Genomic DNA, 24,863 nt, shown 5'->3' on the forward strand with positions numbered 1-24,863 from the left:
GGCGCAGTGGCGTGAGGAAGCAAGCCGTGCGGGAAACGAGTCATTCTAGCTCGGCGCGTGCGCAGTGGGGCCGGGAGGCTGGCGGCCCAGGGCGTTGGGAGCGAGCGAGCGCTCCCCCCTCCGTTCTCTCCCCCCCCCGCCCCACTCTGGGCCGGGAGTGCGCCTGCGCCGGGCTTGGCGGCCGTGTGTGAGGGAGCGGGGAGAGCGGAGCCGCCACAGAGCGCGAGAGAGCGCGAGGGGGGAGGGGGCGCCGCGCTGCCGCCGCCGCTGAGGGGAGCCAGGAGGGGAGCCGCAGCCCGCCGGCCCGGAGCAGGGGCCCCAAGGGATGGTGTCCGCCGCCGCCGCGAGGGGAGGCAGCTCCTGGCACTAGGGCACAGGCCGGGGCGCGGGGGGGCCGGCGCGGCGCAGCATGGTCCGGGAAACCAGGCACCTCTGGGTGGGCAACTTACCGGAGAACGTGCGCGAGGAGAAGATCATCGAGCACTTCAAGCGGTGAGTGACCGGGGGGGGGCTGCTCTTGGGGGGGCAGGAGGGGCCCTGAATCCGGGGTGGGGAGCGCAAGGGGGTATCTCCGCCAGGCTCTGTGCGCGCTGCGCTCCCAGTGTATGTGCTGGGGGGAGATCTGCGTGTGGCTCCCCCCCTTCCTGCCCACGGAGCTGTTAAGGGAGGGGGCAGGGTCTGTGCATGCCCCCCTCTCCCCCCCCCCCCAAAATAGCCCAAGCAGCTTGGAGAAAACAGGATCTTCTAGGGCTTCCCCTCACCCAGCCTGGAGCCAGCGGTGAAGGGATGGGAAAATCTGTCTCAGGGTATCATAGCAACTCCTGCGGAGACTCACCCCATGGACTGTGTGTGGAAATCGCTCTGATCCCAGGCAAGAAGGTGTGTGTGGGGGGGGGTTGTGGGTGTCAGAGGAGAACAGAAATATCTGTACGCGTCCCTGCACCGCGGTGAAGATCTTTGTGGTCTCCTGTAAGATAAAATCCTGGAGGTTTATAATGCGGAAGGAGCTTCATGGAGAAATATTGGAGCCTCGCAGAGCCAAGGACTAGCAGGAGCAAAAACAGCCAAGGATGGAAAAGCCAGGTGAAAAGAGGGAATTCGCTATTTTCTACATGGATTGGATGTTTTGTGAGGTGCAATGTATTGGAAACAATTTTTAACCTCCGAGGCTGGTCATCTTCCTACTTGGTGCCATGATTTTAAAAATCCTTTCTCAGTGTTTAAATGAAAAGGGTTTTTGTTTTACATTTTTTTTTTCTTCATATCAACCCATTCCATTAATGAAGGTAGCTGGATGCCCTGCACTCAGGTGTGAGCAAGTGACTGTAACGGCGGTGCATCTTTGGTTAGATGCTTTTTAATGAAGTTAACTAAGAGGTTTGTAAAGTGGATGGTGGGAACTTAAGTGCTTGGAAATACAAAGGTGAAATTGAAGATCATGGAAGTGTTTGAAGAAGCCAACTCCCAGTGGATCCTTTCACTAAGAAACAGTGTTCTGGAATTTATAATACTGGAGCGTGGACTGGTATTGTTTTAGAGAGACAAGGTGGGTGAGGTAATACCTTTTATTGGACCAACTTCGGTTGGTGAAAGAATCAAGCTTACACAGAGCTCTTCAGAGCTGGTGTTGTTTTTTACATTTATAAATTCTGTATTTATTCTCTCTCTCTCTCTCTCTCTGTTCTGTAACCCCCATCACATAGGCCATAATGGAACAGTAGTTTGCATGATTTTATATTTTTCCTCACCTCTTCCATATTTTTCTCTTAAATGATCAAAGTTTAAAAAAAGGTTTGTGTTCATCTGTCTCTTAGTGGTATTTACGCAAATATTTTTTTTACCTGTTTTGAGGGATTACATTTAGTGGGTGAAAGAGTAAACAGCACTCTTTGGAAATGTGGTCATTATAAGGTGAACAAATTGCACTAGAACCTTGTTAAAAGTGTAAGGAAAAAAGTAGTAGTTCTAGGTGTGTATTAAATAGCCAGGATTGGGTCTGCTCTCATGCTCCAAAAGGGTTCTTAGGCTTCTTTTTAATCTTTCTTACTACTGCTTAGTGTAGGAACATTATAGAGCGTCCTTAATAGTGAGTCACCATGGGAAAAATAGACTTGGTTACTAACACATGAGGAGCTTGGACAGGGAAATGGAAGAAGGAGCAGGAGAGCTGCCCTATGGCTTTTTTTAAGCCTGATTATTTTGGTTGTTGCTTGATCTAAGATATTAAATCTTCATCTTGGAAGCATACATGTCTGCATGTAAAGCAGGGTTTGTGAATAGTAAGTTCATTCATAACCACTTAAACTAGGCATAGTGTGTGTGTGTGTGCGCCTGCGCCCATTTGTAATCAGTCCCCCATTATTTTAAACTAGGAAGTGAATAAAGCAAGGGATTGTGATTTGAATAGGAATTAGGCAGGGTTATTTAGTAAGAAGCGTTAGCTGGGCTTTCCCCGCTTGCTACCTTAAAATCCTTGCATATGAAATATTTAATTTGTAGGCGAATGAGCAGATTTAATGCATATTGTTGGAGTGGATATATGTAAATGAAATGTGTTAGTATTTTGCTCTCAATCATCTTCCTCATAAGGGATGTCTGTCTTGTCATTGCACTGTTTTCAGTGGATGGGAAATTCACATGCATAAATGTGCAAACACGTGCATTGCAGCATTTGCTGATCGGTGACATGCTGCTAGCCTTGTCCCTTGGCAGCTCTGCCTATCTGAGAGAGGCATTTGCATGCTTTTTGGTGTGTCCCTTTTATAGTGCAGAGGCAGGGAAAGGGAAGGAGGAAACATTCAAAGAGATTTCTTTTCAAGTGGTGGATGGTGCAGTGGTCTGGCTTGTGTGAATGACTTTCTAAAATGGCGGCTAGGACTCAGTTTATGTGGGAAAGAGCAGAGCAGATCTCCTACTGCACAGAAGGAGGTGGGGAAACTGCAAAAGGAGGCAGCAGGAGCTGCGTAGCAAGAGGGTTCGCTAGGCTCCCTGATCATAACTGCATTTAGTTGCAAGACTTACTTTTATTTTCCTTTGCACATCTTAGACCGTCAAGAAATGAGTAGAGTTGTGTGTGTATGTGTGTGTACAAGGATGTGATCTCTAAAGGAGTCCCTTCAGGTCTTTTTAGGCACCAACTAGGTGGTTTGGTAGAGGCTCATTCCTGATATATTCATACTTAGTGTTCAAATTTGGATTGTATGAGTAGTGTAAATTGTGTTAGGATGGGGCAGAAAATTAATCAAAATGGTTTAAAACTAGGTACTAGCATAATAATTACTCAGAGCAGGGAGGAAATACAGCCATACAGATCTGTTAACATTGTATGAAATTAAAGGAAACAACCCTTCTCTGCCTTTGGATCCCGATCATTAATTACATTGATAATATTAATCAGAAATTAATATTCCTGGGATTAAGTTTTACATACAGAACATTTACATTTCTCTTCAGGGTAGTGAGAGTCTGTATTAACCATAATTTTAGTTACGTAGGTGATCAGGGAATATATAAATACTTGGATTACTCTAGAATATATACTCTAAAACTCTTAGTTCCAAGCACGATTGAATTTAAATAGCAAAGATGAGGAGTACTCAAATGAAATGGAAAATTTGGCATTCTGGTATTTTTCCTTTTTTCACATGACATTTTTAAAGCAGGAAAAAGCTGCCATGGTACTGTTGCTTAGAGAGGGATCAAGAAAATGGCAGGATTTGAATTGTTAATTGCTTTTTTTTTTTTGTTTTTACCTTTCTGAATTTTGATCAGTGGTTTTGGAAGGAAATGCAAGTTCGCTTAGCCGAAACCTTTCATTTCTGCACAACCTGAGTCTTTTTTACAATTTAGATTTTTAGCTGTTTCTTAAAAACAAAAATCCCACTCCCAAACCATGCATTTATATATATGTGTACACACTCCAAATAAGTAAAAGAGGTGTGAAAATCTAAACATTTGGTCACTGATATAGGTATTTAATATTTTTATTTAATACATTGTTTTGAGCTGTGTTTAGCTCTCTAAATTACTAAATATTTGTTGCTTAAAATGGTTAAGTACATATCTGTTGAATGAAGTTTCAGTTAGCAGCGGGATCTTCAAGGGTACTGTATGTGCACAATGGAGCAAGCCTTTCTTTGTATGTTGGTTAGTTGAGTGGGGGAAGGGCCAAGTTACCCAATAATTGTATTGCAGTCTTGTTTTATTGTGGCAGCAGCTTAGCTGTGCTGGACATATACATATGAAAGGCAGCTTGCCTGAGCTTGGATATGTAATGTATAAGGTTGGCTTCTTGGAAAGACCAGCTCTTTAGTTTGGAGCTCTTTTCAGATTTAGCTGATCTTGGCTAAATCAAGTTCCCACCCATCCCCCAGTCTGAGAACAGGAAAGAATATGCAAAGAAGCTGACCAAGCAGTATTACAAAGTTGTAGTTACAGAAGCAGAAAAGAGAATTTGTCAAAAATATATCACTACAATAAATGCTTGCCAAGGAACAGCCAATGTCAGTTATATATGTAACTTCAGTGTACCAATATTTATACTAATTTTTCCAGTTGATACCTGTAAAATATATTGCAATTTCCATATATAAGCATGTGTGCAAATTAAATCTTTGCGATTACAATCTTATGCTAAATATTTATTTTCAATACTGTACTGTAACTGAAATGGCTGGTTTTAAGAAGAAAATTGATACACCCTTTAAGACGCAGTAAATGTACTCCCGTGTGAGAGACTTTCATTTTTATTTATTGTAACTTAGCCAAATTTGCTCACTTTGTTTTGAAGTCTGTCTTCGTATTTTGGGAGGGTTGTTTGTCTAGGCACAAATATAAGTGCTTTGTAGCAGCAGTTTCTTCCAATATTTTATCTATACTGTTCTTTTTAAATTCAGTTTTCTTTTGCATAAATTGAAGTGAGATTCTTTGGTGGTAAATGCTGGTTTTAAATTGGAGAATAGTGGAGTTGTCAAGAATTGTGACTGATGGTTGACTTCTGTGCCTAGGGTATCTTTAAAAATCTTTTTTCAAATCATATTTCTGTCTTGCTGTTTTGAAGAGGTTGCTGATAAATTACCAGTTGTGAATTTAAAAATATTTGGGTCAGCTTGTGTGTGCGCACGTCGTATTTGTGTAGTTTTCATGTAGGTTTCAAAATATACAATTACTGACCGATTACATTTAGTTTTCCATTGTGTCTCAGACCTTTTCTTTAAACTCTTGCAAGGCTTTAAACTAGCACAGGAAATCAGGGAAGCTTGTTCTTAAAATAGTATATTTCATGCTATGATCTCTGATGCTGGAATTCAGTCTTCATTAAAACAGTAGTTAGCTGTGAGTGAAGGTGTTTCTTCATTGCAATAATTAAAATGAGCCCAGATTATTGCACTCTTGAATGGTAGAAAAAAGTCATTCACCATTACTGAAACAGATGCACAGCAGCTTGTGGAACAAGGAGACTAAATATAGTAACATTTGTCCATAGCACAAATGCTACTCTTCCATACTTTTCCCTTGTTTTTACCCTTTGGTTATCCAAAGACCTGTTGCTTTGCCTCAGCTATTTGCATTTTAAATGGAAAAGACCAGTGAGACCTGTTAAATCATTAGGAGTCATGTAATTTTGATATGCAGACTTTTATTGTGTGCGAAATATTAGCCTGTGTAGAGGGAAGATGTTCTCAGAGCCAATATTGTGAGTTTGAGAAACACAAATACTATTTTAAATTTCAGTTCTTAGGGTTACAGCTCAAAAAAAGGCCTAATGCAAATATTTTACATAACTGTTAATGTTCTTCTAAGCCCGTTTTAGAAACCTTGTGTTCTTTGGCTTCAGGTTGTCTTCACTTCATTGTTGAGGGCAAGGTGGAAGTAATATGAATTGTTAAATAATAGATTCTACTTTGAAATATGGTTACTCTTTGAAGAGTCAGTCCGTAAAAGTGGCATTGTGGCAATTCCATGTTTGTTTTCATTTACTTCCATATCTCATTTTGCTCAGTTTACAAAAAAACAATAATTTTTTTTAATGGCCAACAGTGCAAACTCATTCTAGCCTTGCAACATAAAGTCAAGCTGTGTGCTTTATGGCTTATGAGTCGCCACTGGTAAATAAAGATTATACAGTTGAAGTTGGTCGTCAATTCTGTGAATGGTGTAAGGGGCAGAATAGAATCCAGTGTGGTCTCCAATGACTGTATTGGCTCTATACTGCTAACCAGAGCAAACTTTGCTTTGTCAGAAAGCCAGGCAGATATGATCTGGAGCGTGTACAGGGGTCAGAACTGTTGACTAAGAAATTACCATTTTTTTAACAGAGATGCTTTTCTGAACATAGCATTGGCAGACTTTGCCATTGATTTAAATGAGAACCGGCTTGGACAATAATAGTAATAGTTTTCCTAGTAAAACTCTCCAACCATGCAACCAAAGTACTATGTTCCCAGGTCTGCAAAACAAGTTTTGTTACTTATAATTAGCAATGGTTCTTTGGTACGTCAGTTCAAATGTAAACATAAAGATGACCTCACTAAATCAACTATATAGTCAGAATAAAACTGAACATTCCTGTCCAGGCTTAATATTTGGGGAGAATTTTTTTATAAAAAGGGGGTCATAGTGAATTCTGATTATGTTCTCTTATTTTGAATGAAATAACACAGAATTTTGTGGCTTGTTTTTAACTTCAAACAAGTAAAAGTGCTTTTGTATTTCATTAACAAATCCCCTCATCAACAGTGAAACTTGTGAGTAGTTTATGGCTGTACTTCCTTGTTGAAAGCAGCCATTAAGCACATTTTAAAATATGCTTCAGCACTTAATTTAAAGGTGGGCTTTCTTAAGGTGCAGGGAGGGAGGAATAAAGCTAAGGGTAGGATGTGTTTTATTACAGTAGTGCCTAGAGTCTCTGGTCAATTTCAGGGCCCACTTTTGCTGAGCTCTGTACATATGCATAGTAAGACAGTCCCAAATCCAAAGAATTTAAAATCTAGATAGGGAAGATGGAGAAAAAGGTGGGAGAGGAAGTAGTATTCCCATTTTTCAGGTGGGGAGCTGAAAGATTAAATGACTTGCCCAAGGTAATTCAGGAAACCTCTGGCATACAGGAATTGAACCCAGCTCTCATGAGTCTCAGTCCAGTGCCTTAAACCACAAGACTTACTTTTTCCCAAATAGGTTTCCCCATTGCTAAGGCTATGTCATCAGAACTTTTGTGGCTCAGAGGTGTGAATAAACAACCCCCAAAGGGACATAAGTAACACTGATGTAGGTGGTGGTGTGGATAGCGCTATGTCAGTGGGAGAGCTTCTCCCATCGACATGGCTTCTGCCGCTCACAGAGGTGATTTTATTATGCCGAGGAGAGAGTTGTCTCCCATCGGCATAGAGCATCTTTGCCAAACGTGCTGCAGCTCTGTATGTGCCTTAAGTGTTGAATGAAGCCTCATTTGAATATATCTATCCATGGGGCAGTCAGTGTTACTGGTCCCAGTGGAGTTTCTCCTGTTTCTTGATGATTTTGACTTAATCTCCTAAACTTGGTGTGCATCTGTTCCTAACTAAGCTTGATCCCCTGAAGGCCATGAGCACAGATTTCTAAATATCCTTTTAGGTTTCTGTGTTGGAGTTGCAAGTGGTTGTCTGCAACCACCCACTTCTTCCCCAAGACTTAGTCATTTCAATAGCTTATGATCCATGAATCTTCCAGCTGCTTCAGACTTTATTTCTCATATATAGATGAGGTGTTGCAGCTTGTTGAGACCAGACTTTGGTTTGGGAAACTCCTGTATATTTGTATTAGCAAGAAACTCATGAAAAACTGCAAAAAACACAAATCTTGACTGAGCTTCCATTAAGCATTTTTATATCATTAGCTGTCTAAGAAAGATGAAGTGGTGTCACTGGACTACAGTTTTCTGTAATCTGGTGGGCCTTTTTAATATCTTCAGTGAAGTATTTTCACAGATCCTTGTTACATTTGATTTGATTTAGCATAGCTTCTGTTATCACTGCAAGGGCTACTTCTAAGTTATGTCATATTTTAGTATTTCTGTGGGTCCTTCCAGCTCCCTTTGATGTTGTTATAAAGTAATCCCATGTTTCCATAATGTTTCCGTAACGGCTTTTCAGACAGATTGTGCTATTATTGATGCTTTATTGTGTAAGTTGCTTGGTTTATTCAAAAACTAAGCATCGTACACACCTCTTTTGGTGACATTTTTGAAGTAACTGTTTAGAACAGTGTTCTTCACTGCAAGGCCTGTGAGCCAGTGGCAGCTCCCATGGACCCTAAGTGTGGCTCCCTGTTGATCACCCTCTCCAGTGGCACAGTGAGGCTGCAGCTAAGGCAGGCTCCCTGCCTACCCTGGCCCCACGCCGCTCCTGGAAGTGGCCAGCATGCCCCTGTGGCCCTAGAGAGGTAAAGGGGGGAGCAGAGGTCTCTGTGCACTGCTCCTATCTGCAAACACTGCCCCCACAGCTCCCATTGGCTGGGAACGGGGAACTGTGGCCAATGGGAGTTGTGCGGGTGGTGCCTGCAGAGAGGGGCAGTGCTCAGAGCCATATGCCCACACAGATGCACGTTGGCCCCTTCCAGGAGTGGCGTGGGGCTGCCCAAAGTAGGTGCCGCCCCCTTCAATGGGCAGGTTCTGAATAGCTCTTCCAGCAGCCTCCTGGAGCCAGCCCCCCATATACCCTCTTGCACCCCAAGCCCTTGCCCCAGCACTGAGCCCCCTCCCAGAGCCTGCACCCCATAACCCCCTCCTGCATCTGAACACTCTGCCCTAGCCTGAAGTCCCCTCCTGCACCAAACTCCCTCCCAGAATTTGCCCCCGAAGCCCCAGCCCTGAGCCCCCTCCCAGAGCCAGCCCCCCATGCACCCTCCTGCACCCCAAGCAATATTACCAATAATGGTAATATTACCATATCAACCAACAGAGAACTCTGAATGCTCAACTGTCTGTGTCGACTATGTGTTCAACCGTCTGTGTCAGGTTGATGTGACTCTCACATTGAAGGTTTCTTTGCTGAAGTGGCCCCCTCTTCAAAAATAGTGAAGAGCACTTGGTTAGATCATATTAACTGCTAAATTTTGGTTCTGTTGGGATAATTGTTGGACTCTGATTCCATTTGGATCCTTTCTTAAAGATTTATTCTCGTGCTGATTTGTGGTTATGGAGATTTCATAATTTTGAGTGTCTTGGGAGATGCACAGATATTAAATCCATTCCTCAATTTACAGTAGTGGAATATTATTTACTTCAAAGTTTTAACGTTGCAGTGCAAACAGAATCCTGATGCCATGTCATTTTACATGCAGTGTAAACTCCTGTAAAGCTCTTTGGGCATGTGATCCTGTCATCCCAAGGTGCATCCATACAAGGGCCTTGGCTCCATTAATGGGGGGAAAAAAAAAGTGTGCTCTTACCTGGTCCACTAACAAGTAGTAAACACAAGGTAACATCCTAGTGAAGGTAAGGTAATTTGCCGTTGATGGATAATTTGCAGTGTTTACTTCATATGGCAGCTACAAACAGCTTTGTGTATGATTTTTACCTTGGGTTAGTTAACATATGTTGGCTAACATAACGTAAGAATGCACCTTGCTTCTTATTGAAGATGCACTGTTGAAATAGTGTTTTCTTACCATGTGTTAGTGAACGCATTCAGTTTGAAGTAAACACTCAAGGAGCAGGGACGGACAGTTACGTGGATGACTTAAACGTGCCAGGAGGGGGAAAAGGTAAGTCAGATTTAAGATTTTAGTAACCCAGAACTACATTAGATATGTTAGAGAAATAGGCATGTATGTCTCTCAGTGATAATGGATTACTCTGGATTCTTTACAATGTAATCTTACATTTTTGGATTGCATGTTGGTGATCAGTGACTTCCTGCACCACCATTGATTCTACCAGCAAAAGGAAGAATATAACCAAGAAGAGTGCTAGATTGTCAGTAATATGGTATAAGGTAACCCATCTACTTAAACCACGTCAGAGAGCATGTAAGAGAGTTGGTCCATGAGTGAACATGGACATTTTTTTTAATATTGAAAACTCAACTAACATCTAATAGGGTACTGTGATCAGTATAATTTATGCTAGAGGAGTAGAGTATATGCCGGGAGACCTACAGACTTTCAGCATTACAAGAGGCTGCTGAGGGTGTTGATCATATTTCATTTCCTAGAAACCTGTCTGTATCCTATCTATCCAAATAGCAGCGGTCTCTCTAAGAATGTGCAACTGTTTTCTCTAAGAAATAGAGAAGATGTGTGAGATAATTTCTTTTATTGGTCCAACTTGTTTTGATGAGAGAGACAAGCTTTCGCACTTACACTGACCACCTCTTCAGGTCTGGGAAACTTGCTCAGTGATATAGATACAAGTCACAGTGTCATACAAGATGGAACAGATTGTTTAGCGTAAGTGGCATCCATCAAGGGTTGAGATGATTATATATCCGTATAGCTGTAGCACCTTCATGTTTTCCCAGCAAACAAGGACTGGCCTCATTAAATCCACTTCCAAAGTAGAAATAATCAGTTTAAAAAGATTATTCCTTGGTGAATCCTTGAGGAAGTGGGGAAACGTCAGAATAAAGTTGTACAGATATCTGTCCCTTCTCCACTATCTTTCAGCACTGTAGTGAAGAGCAGATTGCTTGGTTCATGGAGGAGGAGTTTGGAACTGAGAATTTCAGAAGCTGCCTTGTGAAGCTGCTGCTGTGTTGGTTGAGTTTTGTTTTTGCTACCAAGTGCCCACTAGCAAAAGCTGTCTTGTTAGTTATTTAGTGCATTCTTCATTGGAGGGTGATTAATTGTGAGCTTTCATGGTGTTCTTAGATGACAATAATTGAAGAAAAAGGAAAATATTTAAACAGTGAACTAAGGAATAAATTGAAAATATAATTATTTAATCACTATAATCTGATTTGTTTAGCCACCTCTTCAGCATGCCAATTTAAAACTCTTGGGAAACGTGATCCTGAAGCTGGAAAATCAAACATTGTGCAACCAGTTAATGGCTTACATTCATAAGATCTTTGTGTTGTTCTGTTGGTCATTGTAAATGGTTAGCTTTAGACAAAGGTCACTGTTTTGTAAACTGGACTAACAAATAGCTTGCTTGTCATCTTTAAAACCTAATGATCCTACTGGGATAATAGTGGAACTACAGAAGTGTTTCACCTCCCTGTTTGTTTGAAGTATTCTCAATATTCTGTTTGTGGGTTTTCTTTAATATTGGGCTCCCCCAGTATGACTAAAACTTCATTAATGTTTTACAGTGATGTCTTAGGGTGGAGTGAGGGCTTTACTTAAAGTGCTAATTGTGTCATAGCTTCAATATTTTGATGGTTTTTATTCAATCTGCTGTACTCTATAATTGCAGCACATGTTATATTAAAAACTTGTAATGAAGGAATAAAAATGTAAACTTTTTTAGAGAGGCCTGTCCATGTAACAAATAAAAACACAGTGGTCCTTAAAAACACAACACAACATTAAAGTCTTACTCCTAGATTTCAAGGTCAGAAAGGACCATCATGATGATGTAGTCAGATCTCCTGCACATTGCAGGTCACAGAACCTCACCCACCCACTCCAGTAATAGACCCATAACCTCTGGCTGAGTTACTGAAGTCCTCAAATAATGATTTAAAGACCTCCAAGTTACAGAGAATCCACCATTTACTACTTTAAATCTGCAAGTGACCACCAAGGCTTCTGCCGATCTGTCCTGGGGGAAAATTCCTTCCCAACCCCAAATAGGTTGATCAATTAGACCAGGGGTCTCAAACTCAAATGACAATGAGGGCCACATGAGGACTAGTACATTGGCCTGAGGGCCGCACCACTGACACCCCCCACCCTGCTGCCCCAGCCCTGCCCCCACTCCACCCCTTCCGTGAGGCCCCATCCCTGCTCCACCTCTTCCCACCCCTTCCCTGCCCCCATTCCAACCCCTTTTCTGAACTCCCCACCCAACTCTGCCCCCTCCCTGCCCCCAGGGGGTGCAGGAGGGGGCTCAGGGCAGGGCGTCAGGGTGCAGGAGGGGTGAGGCAAGGGGCTTAGGGCAGGGGGTCGAGGTACAGCAGGGGGCTCAGGGCAGGGGGTTCAGCTGCAAGAGGGGTTCGGGGGGTGGGTCTGGACCAGCGCACACCAGGGGCAGGGCACTCTCCCTCTCCACCCTGCCCCGCCCTGCCCCCTCTCCGGGAAGCGGCTGGGACCTGGGAGAGAGGGGCACAGGGGTCTGTGTGTTGCCCTGGCTGCTGCTCTGCCAATGGGAGCTTCGGGGGAGGTACCTGGAGGAGCGGCCAGGGCAACACACAGACCCCTATGCCCCCCTTCCCGCAGGTCTCAGCTGCTTCCCGGAGCGGTGCAGGGGCGGGGCAGGCAGGCAGGGAGGGAGCCTGCCCTGCCCCTGGTGTGCACAGGGCCGGAGCCGCTCTAGTAAATGCTGGGGGGGGGCAAGGGGGTCGCGGGGAGCTGGCGGGCCACAGAAAATAACCACGTGCACGGGCCGCATGTTTGAGACCCCTGAGTTAGACCCTGAGTATGTCGGCAAGACCCAACAGCCAGACCATCTGGGAAAGAGTTCTGTAGTGTCCCTTCATCAGCCACTGTAGATATTTGCTTCTTTTTAAAGAATAAACTCCCATGTACCAAAGTATAAAGGACAACTGGTAACTAACCTGGTAACAGAATAAAATTGATAATATGAAGACTGTGTATGAAGTAATCTGAAACATATTTCATAAAACAGAACTCTTGGAAATGCACTCTGTGTAAAATTATATTGTTGGCATCTGCTATACTTTTCTCTGGCTCCTACATTAGCAAAGACCCAAGTCTTCAATGTCAACCTAAAGGTAGGTTGTGACCTGGCCCAAGCCGGGGAAGCTAATGATCCATCCAGTAGACCAAATCCTGGTCATGTGCCACCTAAGGCACGTTGTGCATACACTGAGAAGAGTGGGGAATTATGAAATATGTAGTGTGTTTGAATTGGAAAAGTTTCTTCTCTTAAAAACTAGCTACAAAAGCTCACCACATAGGCAAGATGGTATTTGACTTGCATGTGATCTAAGAGCCTTCATCAACAATGTTAGCTTCTGTTTAAAGATACAGACTTTTGTGTTAAAGGCAAAGGAAACTATGCTTTTGTTCGCATTTTTTTTAAAAAGGAACAGTATGACAAAGACAACTTTGAAAAATATTTTAATTCTGTAAACTAATGCTAAAACTTTCTTAGTCTCATTTTTGATGTGATGTACTAAATGTGTGCCTAGTCACAAAGCATGAACTTCTAAATCTTATCAAAGCAATATTGGAACTGCTCAGCATAAACCATTTCAAAGCCAGAAGATTAAATAGTGGCAGAGCTGTTTTGGCAGAATAATAATTGATCTCCAGCATCATCTTATACTACACCAAGTGGGTTTACTTCCGTATACCCATAGCTGGAGACAGTACCAAATTGGTTGTAGGGACCTCTCCTCCATGAGTTACGGAGGATGATGGTAGGCATATAAAGTACATAATTGGGAGTCAGATCTGGATGCCAGCCGGGTTTTCATCATTTAATATCATGGGTAGCTAATAAGTTCTCCTTTCTGAAATGGATCCTCCTTTAGCTACCTCAAAAAACATCAGTGATTTCAAATTTATAATTTCATTTAGCATATGTTGGTTTTGGAGTGGTGTAAATTTGAGTGAGAGATTCATTCCCTCTAGATAGGTAAAAGTATATTGCTTTCAACCAAACATGAGATTGAGCTAATATTAATGTCTCCACCACAGGGTGGACGAAAATAATTTAGGAAAAATGACTGTATTTGAATCAACATAATATTTTAATTGAGATTTTTTTTATTTATACGTTGCTGTTTCTTCCTGTTCTATAGTTGTAAATGACAAACATGGATGTTTTGTACTTGATTCTTGTTGGCAGAATTTCAGATTTTACATAATTGTTTTCTAAGAAGTTTCACATTTAAAATGCTCATCCATGCTACAAAAGATATGTAAAAGTTCTCATTAACCTCCTTACTGTGAGACCAACACCAACTCAAACAAAATTGATAGGCAACTACCCTCTATTATATTTGCAATCTACCTTCTGATTGAATTTTCATAAGTCAACAAAGCTGAAATACTTTAACCAGGCTATACTGCTCCTCCTGGGTTTGTAGTCAGTGGGACTTGTTCTTTTAAGTCACTTAGGTTGTTTTGCAAATCCTACTTAAATAGGCTCATAATCCCATATTTAGGTGGGATTTCCAGAATTACCAAACACACAGTGGCTGTGAACTGAGAAATAACTCTTAAGTTTCAGGGTGATAGGGGAAGTTTTCCTCTTTGAATTGAAAATTAGTGAAATTCCAGGAGTAGGTGAACTTCCAGAATTCGTGACTATGCCTGCAAGTCCTGTGATATGTTGTAGCTTTTCCTACTTAAGAATACTCGGAAATGGCATGGAGGCTACCAAACTATCTTGGTTACAAGGCAGTTGATTAACTTTTCCTATAAAGACCACTTTACAAAGATAACAGGAATGGGTAGCCTCTCAACAGCAATGAGCAGTTGCTGGGAGGAAACTATTTATTTTAATAGGTCCATGTGAAATCTTCCCTATAGCTAGGGCCCTACCACATCCAGGTCCATTTTGGTCAATTTCATGGCCATAGGATTTTAAAAATAGTAAATTTCATGATTTCAGTTATTTAAGTCTGAAATTTCATAATGTTTGTAATTGTAGGGGTCCTGACCCAAAAAGGAGTTGTGAGGTGGTCGCAAGGTTATTGTGTGTGGGGGGGGGTTGCACTACTGCTACCCTGACTACTTCACTGCTGCTGGTGGTGGCACTGCCTTCAAAGCTGAGCAGCTGGAGAGCTGCTGCTGCTGGACAGGAGCCCAGCTTTTAAGGCAGAACTACCACCAGCAGCAGCGCAGAAGTAAGGATGGCATGCTATGGTGTTGCCACCCTTACGTCTGTGCTGCTGCCGGCGGGGCGCTACCTTCTGAGCTGGCAGCCTGGGTAACAGCTCTCTGGCTGCCCAGCTCTGAAATCAGCACAGAAGTAATGGTGGTAATATCATGACCCCCTAAAATAACCTTGACTCCTCTGCAACTCCCTTTTGGGTCAGGACCCCAATTTGAGAAATGCTGGTCTCCCCCTTGGAATCTGCAAAATATAGAGTAAAAGCACACAAAAGACCAGATTTCACCGTTGATGTATGTTTCATGGCTGTTAATTTAGAGAGACTGGAGAAGAATTACAACTGTGTTCTTTCCTCAGTCTACTACTGAATGGATGTAAACCCACTTGGCTGGAGGTCTTGGAGAATCAGACTTACCAGATAAGGAGTGCAGCAATGAAAACTTCATTATGATGTACTGTGTCTTTAAATGTAATTCAGACAAATCCTAGCATATACTACAAAAAGGAAAAATTAATTTATGGAAGTTTTTTTATTTAGAAGATGTTTTATGCACATTACTAATTTAAACTTCTATAGAGTACATTCAGAATTTACACTAATGAAACCACATCTGAATGTGATGGCTCTTTTTCTTGTACACAGAATTGCAGTGTTACATTATTATTTCTAACCTAAACAGCTGAGTATCTCTTTTAGATTACAGGGCCAATTCAAGTTGATAATCTAATTCTAAAAACTAGAATAAAGCCAATGCACCTCTAATCCTAAGAAAAATTCATTGGGATTGTCAGGTCTTGTCTGCATGCAGTTATACTGGTATAATTTAGGATGTGATTTCTTCCCCCGCCCCGAAATGTATATGCTGCTAAAACCTCTTGTTTGAGTGCAGGTATGCTGGTATTGTTTATTTCTTTTACTGTATGGGAATAGATGTATAGTATATAGCACCTTTAATACAGATATAAGTGTCTTTAGTAGGGGATTGTACTGCTTAACTATACTTGTATAGTTAAAGCAGTACAACTTTTGCGTGTAGACAAGCTCTCGGTTACCACACAGTCAAAATTTTGGTTTTACCCCTGCAGCATCAGTATTCTGAATGTATTGTGAATTCAGTAAAAATTCTGAAACAATTGAAGTGCAATTTATACAAGTAATGATCTATCACATTGTTAAACTAGATATAGCAGAGTGTTAAGGTTACATGAAAATGTGGGTGCTAAAAGGACTCCTTGTTTGTGTTACTTGTTAGCTTTAAAAGTTTTGATACAAACTTAAGTTAATCCTGCCTTTTTTTAAAAAGACAAACATTAATGGAATTTGCTTCAGAGCCTCTTCATTTCAAGTCGTATTGCAGTATTTCCAAGAATCCTTTGTGTTCGGTCTTTATCAACCTTTCCTCACATGTGAATCACTACTGCACTGGAAATGTTCAGTGGCTCAGAGCAGGTTTGTGTGCATGTGTATGCCTGCAGAGCCATGCTATATTTTCTGTGTGCGCTAAGAACATTACACTGAAGGAATGGGGGCCAGAACTGTGGCTGGGAGTGGGGCTGGGGCTGCCCATGGGGGCTGGCCTGGGCTACATCCCCATACCAGGTTGCGTCCCACAGTTTGGGGATCACTGGACTAGATGATCACAACGGTCCCTTCTGGCTTTAAAGTCTGAGTCTATGAACTTCGCATCTGCAGTAACAACTCCATTTACTCCTACTGTTTGTTCTAACGCTCCTCTTTTTCCTCTTCCCTCTCCTGAAAAAGGCCCTAGCTTAAGAACTAACTTACAAACTTTAATTTATTAATAGTGGCTAATGGTCTAATAGTAAAACTCTGCACAGAAAGATTAGAATAGCTTTTTAAAATGGCTGAGACAGCACTCCTTCAGTTCTAGGGGATTGGGGATAAGTGAACGTCTGTTCACTCAATCACAGGGCTTGTCTTCATGTACAGCGCTACAACAGTGCAACAGTGCAGCACTTTAGTGAGGATGATCCTATGCTGCCGGGAGAGCTTCTCCTCTTGGCGTAGTTATTTGACCTCCCTGTAAAGCAGTAGCTATGTTGATGGGAAAAGCTCTCCTGACGAAATAGTTCCGTCTACACGGGGGGGGGGGGGGGAGATTGATTTAAATCAGGGAAATTTAAATAATAATTTAAATAATCAAATTGAAAGCCTTGGTTTAAATAATATATTTTAATCAACTTTTCCATTTGTACTTAATTTCTAAAGAAAGATGCATTCTCATTGGTTGAGATAAGCATGTCGATTTGCAACTAAGAGCCTTCACATTATATTTGGTACATCTTTTTACTACCTAGGAGGGTACACTATAAGTATATATTTAAGCAATTATATAGTTTAATATTTTCAGATTCTATCAATTTTTCATTTTTGGTATGTTAGAAAATGGTGAAGAATATATTGCTTATTTACTAGATTAACTTTTTGCTCATGATTTGTGTCAAGTTGTATTAGGATGGTAACTGGAATTTATATGTTTTGTATGTTCAAATAAATTTTATTTTTATTGAACAAAATAAGCCCTTAATACAGTACATGAGCTATTGTGCCAATTGGTGAAGCATGACCTCAAAAGTTGGATGTTTCTTTTCCTGATTCTTTCTTTATATAGAAAAGTAGCCTTTAACTCAAAGCTTTTTTGATAGAGGCTCATGGACTTATGGATTTATTTTTTTGTTTAAATGTTTTAAGAGTTTATAATTTTAGGCCTTCTATTTTGTATTGTATTCAGATTTCATTTTAAGCAAGTTTATTTGTAAAAATTTATTATAACTTAAAATAAACAATTTAAATAAAACAAATTTTCTTTATTTAAATCATTAATATGTATCCACCTTGGCGGCTGGAAGCTCAATAAAAGCCTCTGTAAATAAATGTTGGAGAAGCAGAACTGGAAGAATATTGCTATCCAGAAGCACTGCTACTGGAAAACAGTAGGAGTGGGATAATTAAGGCACTTTTCTGAATCATTGCCTTCATACTGTCTATTCCCATAGTAAAATCAGGATGCTAGCGTTCCCATGATGTCAGTAGCTTAATTCTTGCATGGTATGCTGATGAAGCTAATATAAAATTTCTCAAACTTTTGTATAGAGTGAACCAGATCTAAAGAGAACTCTCCCATTCATAATCATGCAGACCACCTCCCCTCTCACTCACAATTGCTTTAACATCCCTATGGCAACTACAGCTGCTTACAGGGAAAAGTAATATTAGAAAAGTCTTTGATATATATTTTAGCTGTCTTTAATGTGATATACCATCTTGGAAACATGGAAAGCCAGCACCATGAGACCAGTCTGCTGTACAGAGCCTTTCAGCAAGTACTCCATAGATTACTGGTTGCCTCTGTTACCTTTACTTTAAACATAGTGCTTTAATTTTACACCCCAAGTTTCTCTTTACAAGGTGTTGGTCCAGAAATCTGCTCCACTTTGGACTTCTGGTGTTGAGAAAGATACAGTATTTGGATCAGTGGTATAAACTGGCCTTGCTGGTTGCTTGCCTCTTAACATCTATATTTGTTTTACAAGAACGTTTTAACATCATTTCAATCCTGCAGTATTTTGTTACATTTCAAAAGAAAATAAAAACTTGTTCAGTAGATCAGATCAAGGATATCAAAGGGTATCATTTGATATTTGTAATAAGCAGAAATGGTTACATTAAAGATATTTTCCACATTTCCAAAGTAGGCAGATTAATCTTGAAGGGACAGCAGCATGAATGAGGTTAGTAGTCTGCTACAAGTAGTCATTAAATCAAGCTGTTTTTGGTATTTCTGTGATGTCAAGAACCAATATAGAACCTGATCCAAAGGTCATTGAATTCAATGGAAGGTCACTTATTGACTTCCGTGGACTTTGGATGAGGCCTGTAGTAATTAAGATTTGGATAGAGATGTTTATAGTAGATAGTGCTCTTGGCTTCTTTTAAGTTCAGCTGCTTGGCGGGTTCAGCAGCCGTATGTAAGTTTCTGTATTTGTAAATCAGCTTTTGAGATCTAATTTAACAAATTATAACACTCTCTCTGAGGTTGTTTTGAGTGGCGGTGCAGTAATGATTAGCAGCTGAATTCATCAGGTTACTTTTCTTTGAATGTTTATTTAAACTTGGCTTGAAATGTACATTTTAGTGGATGTAGTGAATTCAGTTTTGTATTTATGATAATGTAGACAGAATTGAATTGTTAAAATTTGTATATTTACAAGCTTGGGAATATAGTTCTGGTTAACTTGTTGTTTTTTTTCCCTTATGAATGAAAACGCCATGGAAATATTTTTTCACCACATGGCTCAATTTGAAGTAAAGCAGAAATCAAATTTTAGGCCTGATATTTAAAATGGAAAATTTTGGATTTCCATTTGTTAGAAACCAGATAAGCATATTTCATTCAATTTCCAAAATATCTGATGGAGTGTTCTGTAGCTATTCACCAGCTATTAATATTGAAGGAGTTGCACAGCTAAAATCAACCACCTTAATTTGGGGTTCTCTGAAAATTGAAAGAAGTTGGCATTTGTGTGGTGCAAAGAAATGTAAAATATCCTGTTGGTCTAATGAAAGTGCCAACTAAAGTTTTATGCGGGCTTTAACTGTAAAACTCAGCAGTCAGTCCTTTTGTATTTAATAACCTGCACTTTGTATTTATAACATCAGACAGTTTTCAGGTTGCTTAGGGTCAGATTAACAATTATGAATATGCACTGCAGGATTAATTTGGAGACCAAAGAAAAGCTGATTCTAGCAGGAAAAGAACTCTTAACCTCTTTGTTCTCTTTTTATGTAATTTCAGAAGTCCCAATATAAAAATGCAGAGGTATTTTGTTGGGCTGTATTTTTCACCAGGCTAATGGAAATTGCATAATGATACTTATCTTTATATAGTGTTGTCTGTAGAGCACTGTGCAAAACTTTGCATATAGATATTTTGGAAATTGAATGAAATATGCTTATTCATAGATTCATAGATACTAAGGTCAGAAGGGTCCATTATGATCATCTAGTCTGACCTCCTGCACAATGCAGGCCACAGAATTTCACCCACCCACTCCTGTGGAAAAACCTCTCACCTATATCTGAGCTATTGAAGTCCTCAAATTGTGGTTTAAAGACTTCAAGGAGCAGAGAATCCTCCAGCAAGTGACCCGTACCCCATGCTACAGAGGAAGGCGAAAAACCTCCAGGGCCTCTTCCAATCTGCCCTGGAGGAAAATTTCTTCCTGACCCCAAATATGGCGATCCGCTAAACCCTGAGCATATGGGCAAGATTCACCTGCCAGATACTACAGAAAATTCTTTCCTGGGTAACTCAGATCCCACCCCATCTAACATCCCATCACAGGCCATTAGGCTTATCTGGTTTCTAACAAGGAATCCGGTGTTTCTAACAAATGGAAATCCAAAATTTCCTAATTGCCTAGGAAAATTGCCTAATATTTGTTTTCTGCTTTACTTCAAATTGAGCCATGTGGTGAAAAAATATTTCCATGGCGTTTTCATTCGTAAGGGGAAAAAACCCAACAAGTTAATCAGAACTATATTCCCAAGCTTGTAAATACACAAATTTTAACAATTCAATTCTGTCTACATTATCAGAGATACAAAACTGAATTCACTACATCCACTAAAATGTACATTTCAAGCCAAGTTTAAATAAACATTCAAAGAAGGGTAAACTGATGAACTCAGCTGCTAATCATTCAATCAAAGACATCCTTTGCAAATAGACAAGGACACAATTTAAAAAAAGAATCCACTGTGTCTTGTTCATTTGACATGTAGTACTTGATGTACGTAAATGCAAAACTCAACCTTAATTATTGGACTGCAACTGGAAACTTCATAGTGTAGTATGGTGGGTAATTTGGTAGAGTAATGAAGCCTTAATAATAGATCTCACTACAGCATCTGTTAAGTCCTTACTAAGAAGTAGAGTGCATCTGCCATTTTTCATGTGAATTATGGAGTTTGTAAATTAGGGCATCTAGAGTTGAAGCTTTTCTTTTTCCCTCCTGCCTGTTCTGAATTTTACACCAATAACCTGGGTAGCCTGCAAAGGATGGGGACCAAGGTTATATTTTTGTTTACTATTTGCCTCCCAGGCTACTCTGTCTTAACGGCAAACTTTTCAGTTTTGGCCCTGGGCAACATAACTGAAGTTGATACATTTATTTTCATGCCATCTTTCATCTCAGAGTATCCCTAAGTGTTACGCAGCCTATATGTATCTGATAATTACTATGTAAATTGCTTCCACACCACTGAAATGCAGCCACTTCTGGGATGGAAAGGAAGTACACTCAATTTTTAAAATATTTTTATATTATCTTGCTTCTCCCTACCCTGAAAATCTTGTAAAGCCATTTTTAAAATTTATTTTTCCTTCCTTTTTTTACCATTTTCAACTTTTTCACTTTTTTTTTCAAGTCACCTTGATTATTTTAGAGTTCTTGTTTTCTTCTGTTTGCTGCTTTTTGTATCCATATTTTAAAAGTTTTCTTCCAGATTCAATATTTTCCAGTATTTCTATCAGTGCCTCTTTCAAGCTTCTGTTTGTTTCAGATTTGCTTCAGGTCTTTTTCTGTATCTATTTATAAGCTCTCTTCTCTTTTTTCTTTCCTACCAGTGCATTACCAAACATTTTGTCAGATTTCAAGGGGAGCACTGGACTTAGCAGAGTGGAATTCACAACACTTGTATTTCTGATGCTCCTCTGGTCTCAGGGTGACTAAATGTGTGCAGGGTCTTGTAAGTTTTGTGCCACTTTTGGCATAATGTAACTGTTGATGCAGAAAATAATAAAATTACAAACAGAAAAATACTTTGAGATATGTAGTATATAGGACAAGTAAATGTATGCAGCAATTAATACAGATGAAGATAAAAATATACACAAGTATCAGGTCAGGCATGTTATTACTTTTTATTCTGTGGTGTATTTTTATTTCATATTTATATTAATGCCCAAAGGCCCTCATCAAGATCAGGGCCATATAGTGCTAGACCATGTTCAGACACAAGTCACAGCTACACTGACACCTTTCTCTCTCCCCTCCCCCCGAATCTCAGAGCCCATACTGACTTGGGCTAGCACTATGGGGCTAAAAATAGCAGTGTAGCTGTTGCTGCTGGGGCTGGAGCCGAGGCTTGGAAACTTGGTAAGTGGGGAGGCTCTCCAATTCTGGGCTCCAGACTCAGCTGGAACGTCTACACTGCTATTTTTAGACCCTTAATGAGTCCAAATCAGTTGACCCATGCTCTGAGACTCGCTATGGTATTATTTTTTACATTGTTCTACGCATACTCTAAGTCTCTTCATGTTGTAGTCTCATGGCCTTTGTCTTCAGCTGTGGGTGTTGAAAACTTTTACAGATTGTGTCGACAAGACCGTTTTTGGTACAGTTCATGTAATGGTGCGGAAGATGGTTTTGTCCCTTCTACATTGTTAGACTTTTAAACCATAAACCATAGTTAAACCTTTTAAGCACTGCTTCCTTGGGATTTGTTCGTGACAGCTGTTGTCAAAAGTGATTCCTGACTCTGTACTAGGTTATAGACTAAGCTAGGGTGTGCAGTGATTCAACTGGAAATTCTGTTATTCCTCTGGCATGTAAGGAGCATTTACATTGATCAACAGTAGTTCCTTATTGTCCTGTTCTGCGAGGCAAAAAAATGTCACAAAGGATTTAGGAGTATAAAACTGATGTGTCCTGAATAGCGGAATACTCTAGAACTCAAGTGAATAGAAGCTCTGGATTAAAAAAGCTCTGCTAGGCTAGCTAAAAAAAATCCAAAGGAATGAATCTATAAGCCTGTGTTACAATATAGCATGTGTATATTTTACATTGCTGTGCCTTTTAACCAGTAAAGTTTTCTTTAACATGAAAGAGAGCACAGATTTAGAATAGTCCCTGGCATCTAATTTTTGGACTAGTCTAAAGTTATAAAATGGGTCAGGCTGATCTAGCCATCTGGATAATGATTATATCAGTTAATGTTGTTTTATTATAAAAAATATCAGTGGGAAAAGAAGAATGATTGGTCAACAAAGCTTCAGACTGTGAGAGCACTCTAACAAGTCAGGATCTGTGTCCTTCAGTTATATCATAATTTAAAAAGAGGGAGAGTTTGGGCATTGCACAGGTAGAATAGCTGCATTTCTCAGGAGGCTGAAGGTATTTGCCTTTTCATTTTGTACCTTACAAATGAATTTCAGATGTGCAGGTGTCCTGCTGTAACAGCACACCTTGTGATGTGTCATGGTCAATATCTAGTGTTGGAGAAATACGTGGAAATGATAAATTAGTTTTTTGTTTGCTGTTGTGTCTTGTTTCTGTAAGTAGGATTTTTATTATGCTAACTGATAATGAGATTGAAGCAAAATGTAAAGAGGCTTTTCTGCACCTGGGATTGAAATTACACATTTTTGTGGTGTTGAAAATATCTGCATATGGGGCTGGTGTACTTGCTGAGAGCTCCTCTTGAGATTACAGGAGTTAAGGGGATAAGGGAGGCAGGACATTTTATTTTATTTCTATAATATGTCTAATTCAAGAAATGTTGTTGTTTTTTTTGAAATGTCAGTAAAAACTGGTTCTTTGCCTTCTATTTCTTAAAGCAGAATTTGCCTGAAATACAGGTAATAAGATTTGAGAGCCTAACTAATTTATATGAGTAAAACCAAATTAAAATATTTGTTTAAATCTTTTGCCATCCAGCTCCTTTACAGTAGCCCTGTGTTTAAAAATATTTACTTAAGGAATAGTTGAAACTGTTCAGAAGAGTGAATAGTTGTGATAAATATCTAATTTGTGGTGAAACCAAGTGGCTAATTGTTGCAGTGAAAAACGTCAGCCATGCAAAGGTACCCTTCTGACCCAGCAATGGCTATAGCCTTTAGCTTTTTAATTTCCTTGTTACTGATTTGCTTAAAGAAAGTTGTTTAGGGAGAGATGACTTTGGCAAACTGCTGCCTTGTCTCTTCTGTCTCCTCCCCAGTCAGCAGGGCTTTGTCTCAGTGACACGTTGGTCCTAGGGAGGAGGAGAGAGGCTGGCTTTGGATTGGTGGAGGGAAGTGTTTCCCAGACTGGCCATTGTTTGCCTGATTGTGAGGCAGAGATGCGGGGGGGGGATGATGTTGAGGGACGGAGAAACGGGAGCGCACACCAGCCATATCGAGAGTCCAGAGACATTTTAGTTGCTTGATTATAGAGATGCTGGCTGTACAATGAATACAACAGAGTTTAAATCATTAATTCCTCTTCCGCGTTTGAAAAGCTGGATTAGTGTAGGTGGAGCTTAGTCGGATTGAACAATAATGATCTAGCAATAAAAAAAAAAGGGCACCCCACTTTTGTTTACAGCCCCTTGTTGCAATCCTGCACTGACAGCGAGGGGGACTCAGTGACCTAATCGGTCTCTTCCATCTCTGTATTTTAGAATTCTAGTTTGCTTCTCCAGACAGAGAAAGATATGGCCTCTGCATTCTTCTTTACAGAATAATCAGAAAACAACAGTTCCTGAAGTTTCAGCTTCCTGCTGCGAGTCACTGAAATGCTGCATTGTATAGCGAGATTAATAACTGCCCGTCGACACCCTGGTAGTTACTGATTAATCAGCATGAGGTAGACATGGGAAGAGGCATTAAAAAGCCTTGTTTTCTTTAGGGTTGGTAGAGTTTAGAGCACAGCAAACGATCTTCTTTGTTTTCAGATCTGTCTGCCTGTGATTGTGAAACAGACTTATTGGAAAGGACTGACGCATAAATATAAATACACGACCTGAAGGTTTCAGAGGAGCCCCTCCCTCTGCCAACGTTACCGAAGGTCGTGACGGCTTTTGTTGTCCTCTTGTCCCCTCTTCCCAGCCCTTCCGATTGTGGACAAAGGTTGCACC

At 40.4% G+C, this 24,863-nt stretch overlaps 1 protein-coding gene across 3 annotated transcripts in view; it reads left to right on the forward strand.

Annotated features, from left to right (window-relative positions):
- The first annotated feature begins 327 nt into the window (after window positions 1-327).
- The window catches only part of SPEN (spen family transcriptional repressor), a 106,001-nt gene continuing 81,465 nt past the window's right edge, over window positions 328-24,863 (forward strand). For all 3 annotated transcript variants that reach the window (XM_077837594.1, XM_077837595.1, XM_077837597.1), the window contains exon 1: window positions 328-492. In XM_077837594.1, coding sequence (XP_077693720.1) covers window positions 410-492 — 83 coding nt within the window. In that variant the 5' untranslated portion in view covers window positions 328-409. The remainder of the gene's footprint in view (window positions 493-24,863) is intronic.

This window comes from Eretmochelys imbricata, chromosome 18 (genome assembly GCF_965152235.1).
Source record: "Eretmochelys imbricata isolate rEreImb1 chromosome 18, rEreImb1.hap1, whole genome shotgun sequence".
NCBI classification, from domain to species: domain Eukaryota; kingdom Metazoa; phylum Chordata; order Testudines; family Cheloniidae; genus Eretmochelys; species Eretmochelys imbricata.